A 5,375-nucleotide genomic window follows, 5' to 3' on the forward strand; every position below is an offset into this window, starting at 1 on the left:
TGTGTGTGTGTGTGTGTGTGTGTGTGTGTGTGATAGTCTTACTTGAGTTTTGTTACTATGAAATATCACAACTGAAGTAAAATTTCTGGATCCTCTTTCCACTGCCAGTAACTCCACTGAATGAAGATAACCATGTTTTAAGCAAAAATCTAACATACCAATACTACCACGGATTTTCTTTCAAGACATGTCTGTGTTTGTCTGACAATTTAATTTTCTCTTGTGATGAGTCTAGAGCCTCCTCCTACATGTCAGAACAAGTTCTGTGAGATCACAAGAACCAGCTTGAAGCCTCACCTTAACAAAACATCCATGCTTGAATGTCTTGCTGTTCACTTCAAGCTTCTGTTCATGCGGGTACAGAGTGCAGTTCAAGGGCCATGTCGTTTCTATGAGTGCTTTTGTGGCCTCAGACTGCAATTTAGCAATGGTACATATTTGACCCCTCACCCCATCGCATATAGAAACTTTTTTTAAAAATCACAGCAACATGTTTGCTGTAAAAATTAAATCTTAAAATGAAAAACATTAATTACAACACAAAATATAATTTTTTTTTTCAATAATATGATCTTTTCTTTGTTTTCTTCATTCATTCACCTATTCATTGACTTTTATTGGAAATTCTGCATTTAATTGTTTTCATAAACCTGGCTAAATATGGCAATTTTTTTAAAAGAAAGAGTGACACAAGAAAATAAGTGTAGAAATTCAGAAACCATGTTGCTTTGTTTTGTTGAATAGAACCCAAAACCTTTTTTAATTTTTGAAATTTACAATGATTTACATGTCCCTTTAACTCAAAATGTCAACTTTATTTGTTTCACGTTTTTGTGCTGTTTTTTGAAAAAAACAAATACATGCAATTTTTGAAGTCCAACTTCAACTTATTGGATTTGGTTGATGTGGTCAAAAAACATAAATGCTTTATTTACGCCAACCTGAATCCACACACATATTTACACTCGGTCACATTCAAATTAAAGGTCTCATTTGAACACTTCTGACAAAAAATTCATCTGGATTGTAATTTAATCCATGGCAGTACAGTTCAGTTTGTTTATACTTTGGCTATTAACAACAAATGTAATCTCAAAGCACTTTACATATATATATATATATATATATATATATATACACAGAAGATCTGTTGGTACAGCAATAACATATCTTAAATGTATTGTGGTGCTAAACCGTTCAGTGATTTATAAACTAATAGTGCTTTAAAGTCTATTCTTTGAGCTACAGGGAGCCAGTGTAGGGACTTTAAAACTGGTGCTCTATCTTCCTAGTTTAAGTGAGAATGCGAGCAGCAGCGTTTTGGATCAGCTGCAGCTGTTTGATTGATTTATTAGTCAGACCTGTGAAGACACTGTTGCAGTAATCAATACTGCTGAAGACAAACGCCTGGATGAGTTTCTCTAGATCACGCTGAGACATCAGTCCTCTAATCCTGGAGATGTTCTTCAGGTGATAGAAGGCCGACTTTGTGACTGTCTTTTCTGCCTCTAGTTAAAAATGTTTGTGTTATATCAAGTAATTTGGTACCAATAGTTTTGATGGTCACTTCAGTCAGTTGTTTTATTTTTTCTCTCCTTTTGATAGGCTGTACAATATGAAATTATATAAAACATGACAGAGCAGCAGCTGCTATCAATAACTGTTATGAGTATTAGAGTCGATGAGTAGAAACAGCCCTGAGTCTAAAAGTGATTTTTGTTGCAAAAACAGCTCTAATATTATGAGTGGATATTTTAATGGGTAAACTCTAAGATTCAAAAATTAAAACAGAAAATGTGTGAAAAATAACACAGACTGAGAGTTTGAATAGAAAGTGGTTCAACAACTTAGTGACAGAATCAGCTAACAAAGCATAATGACTAATGATTGATGTTATTGTTTGAGTTGTTACTTCTTTAAATTGTTCTGTCCAAATCTCAAATCGTTATGTAATGCTGCAGTATTTATTTAGACAATGTCTTCAAATAAGTAAATGTTAAAGTTCTATTTTTTTACCTAATCAGTTTTATTCTGTGTTAATTGATAAAAAAACTATTTATTGATTGATTTATTAAGTTTTAGTTTTATTGTAATATTGTTCTTTTTATTTATTGTAGGATATTGGTTTTTCTTTAATATTTTTGTGTTATATTTTTATTAATTTAATCTTTCTTATGTTACAATGGTTGGTGATAATTGTGAAGAACTTTGGTCAACTGCTGTTGTTTTAATTGTGTTACACAAATAAATTATTTAACTTTGACATTTTTGGACGTCAGGGTAGAAATGCAGTGATTCTTATTCCCCAGCAGATGGCGAACTCTGACTATGTTTGACTGATTCAACCATCAATATTTGAACTATTTACTTTCATTTAAGAACAGGTTTTGAAAAAAACCAACAACAAGCAGAGTGAATCTAACAAAATGGCTGCGATGTCCAACTCAGGTCTGTGACGTTTTCATGAAACTTTCCATAAACTTTGTTCTATCTTGGATTATATTTTATAAACTTTCATTTTAGTGGCTGAATTTGTTGAATTCAAAGACATTTACTTTATATAAGAGATGGGAGTTGGACAAAATGTCTCCCTCTGCTTTTATAGTTATTCTTGTTTTAGGTTTATTTTAAATGTAATTGTGTGTCTAAATGTTATTGATATTTACTTAATAAAAAAAAGTTTCCCAATCAGAATATACAGTTAACTTAGAAAGTACATTCTGTGCTGGTATGAACAAAGTAAGTGTTTCTAACACCTTATCTCTCCTTACAGCACAAAGCCAACCTGCTACAGAGTTGAGGATTGTGTTGATTGGAGGAAGATATAATAACCTTCCCAGTGGTAAAAGTTCAGCTGGAAACTTCATCCTGGGTCAAAATGTTTTCAACACCAGCAGAAGAACAGCTCAGAGTGAAGCGAGGCAGCAGGAAGTGTTTGGCAGACGAGTCACAGTGGTTGATACTCCAGGATGGTGGTGGGGTTCCTCTAGAGAAAACACCCCAAAACTGGATCAGATAGAAATCCAGAACAGTGTCCATCTGTGTCCTCCAGGACCTCATGTCTTTCTGCTGGTCATTCCTGTCAGTTTACATTTATCTCAGCGTGTCAAAGCATCACTAAAGCAACACTTAGAGCTTTTAAATGCAGATGTTTTCAGTCACACCATCGTGTTGTTCACTACACTTAATCCATGTAGTGATGAAACTGTAGAATCTAAAATCAGAACAAGTCCAGTCCTGCAGTGGATTCTTCAACAATGTGGAGACAGAAAACATTTTCTCAACATCAGTAACAGAGAAGACAGAGATCAAGTCAAGAAACTTTTAAAGAAAATTGAGACCCTGATTGCAATCAATGGATTCAGACACTGTTCTGTTGACAGAAGTCAAGGAGAAACTCTGAGAAAAGAAATGAGAGATTTGACTGAAAGAGCCTCAAAAAGGTTTGATCAAGTCCAGAAACAAAGAAACAAACTGAAGCTTCAGATTAAAGGTAGGTTACAACTTTATTTATTTCTAATAAGCTACAATATTTCTTATCTTGTAAATATTCATGGATAATTGCATCAGATCAACCAAAGTTTGGCAGATAAAACTTTAGATTTTGGTAGTTGTAGTTTTATGGTTCATCATTTAAAGAACCATAAAACTAATGAAATTACTAAACTATATACTAATTACATACCAATTACTAATTTAAGTTTAATCCCCTCAGTTGTGCTGTGACTCTTAGTGATTGTGTGTCTTCTTAGCCACACTGTATTTTTTTTTCTAATTTATGTAACATACCGGCAGCTGTGGTTACCAGAATTTTACTGTATTTATATGGTAAATTACATGTATTTTACTATAAAGTAGAGTCTTTTTTCAGTGCACAAAGGAGAGGTGTCATTGAATCCAAGAAGACAATAAATCACTCAGTTAACTGTGAAAAAAAAGTCCCTTCATTTTAGACATGATGCCTCTGAGTGAAGAGATCAAATTTAATCTATTAAGTTGACATTAACTGGCATAGAAATGCAACAAATTGTTCACTTGGACCAATTTAACTTTTTACCTTCAACATTTTAGCTGAACAATAAATTGAAAATTAAGTTTCAATAGAATTGAGATACAATCAGTTTTCATCAGAAGTTTTCAACCTGCAGCTCCAGAGTCACAAGAGGCTCCTTGGTTCTGTGGCTCAATTAATATTAACATTATTTAGTATGAATATCAACAAAATAGCACATTTAGTTCTATTTACTGTTTTTGTCTCGTACCTCCATGCAAACATATTTCTCCCCTGAACTTCAGGTGGAAAATTTGATCTAGAATCAAATCTACTTCTACATAATGATCTATGTTGAAGGAAGTAAATGTTTTCAGTCACATCTTCTGTGAGAAAATCATATCTTACCTTCAGTATAACATTGTTGAAGTTTCTCTATTGGAAAATGTTTGACTATTACTTGAAGAAACATCAAATCAAACATAAGATAACAAAACTATTTTGTTTCTTGGTAAAACACAACCAAAACTTTGTGACACAAATATAGAACTAGAAAAATAAAATGAAGTTCTGTGTTGAAAAAAAATCCCTTTTGTTATTTTTTTCACAAAATCTTTGAACAGTTCACTGGCACCACTAAAGCAAAAGAAGATAGACGAGTTACTTAAAATGACCTAAATCCCAGAATTCATGCCAAAGATTCACCTACTGAGTATTTATTGTCTTTTCACTACCAATAATTAGCAGCTTTACAACCTTTTGATTCGTCTATTTTCTGTGTAATCAACTTGGCTCTAAGTAAAGGTGAGTTGCATTTTTTTTAATTGAGTAAACTAAATTATTTGTTGTTATTTTTCTGTTTTGTTGGTTTAGGTGGAAAAGTTCCTCCAAACCATTTAAGAATAGTGATGATTGGAGGATCATGTGCTGGCAAAAGCTCAACAGGAAACACCATTCTAGGAAAAAATTTGTTTAATGTTAATGATAAAGTTGACAGAAGAACAACCCACAGTGAAATCAGTCATGGTTTGGTTGAAGGAAGGCGGCTCACAGTGGTCGATTCTCCTGGTTGGTTTTACATCAACACCCTTCAGGAAACCAGTGAGATGGATAAACTGGAAATAGAGAACAGTGTGAATCTGTGTCCTCCAGGACCACATGCTGTGCTGCTGGTTATTCCTGTAATGATCAACATTGATGAATCATATCTGAGATCTGTTCAGCAACACATGAGTCTGTTTAGAGAAGAAATCTGGAAACACACACTGGTTCTGTTCACCTGTGGAGACTGGCTAGGAGTGAAGACTGTAGAGGAGCGAATAGAGAGTGATGAAGGTCTGCAGTGGATAGTGAACAAGTGTGAGAACAGGTATCATGTCCTGAA

General features: G+C 33.7%; 1 protein-coding gene across 1 annotated transcript in view; it reads left to right on the forward strand.

Moving 5' to 3' along the window:
* Positions 1 to 2,404: 2,404 nt before the first annotated feature.
* LOC103132501 (GTPase IMAP family member 8-like) overlaps positions 2,405 to 5,375 on the forward strand; it is a 4,743-nt gene continuing 1,772 nt past the window's right edge. Inside the window, exons 1-3 of the mRNA XM_007544302.2 lie at positions 2,405 to 2,448; positions 2,774 to 3,493; positions 4,865 to 5,373. Coding sequence (XP_007544364.2) covers positions 2,427 to 2,448; positions 2,774 to 3,493; positions 4,865 to 5,373 — 1,251 coding nt within the window. The 5' untranslated portion in view covers positions 2,405 to 2,426. The remainder of the gene's footprint in view (positions 2,449 to 2,773; positions 3,494 to 4,864; positions 5,374 to 5,375) is intronic.

The sequence above is a fragment of the Poecilia formosa genome, unplaced genomic scaffold, assembly GCF_000485575.1.
Source record: "Poecilia formosa unplaced genomic scaffold, Poecilia_formosa-5.1.2 Scaffold1088, whole genome shotgun sequence".
Classification (NCBI taxonomy): domain Eukaryota; kingdom Metazoa; phylum Chordata; class Actinopteri; order Cyprinodontiformes; family Poeciliidae; genus Poecilia; species Poecilia formosa.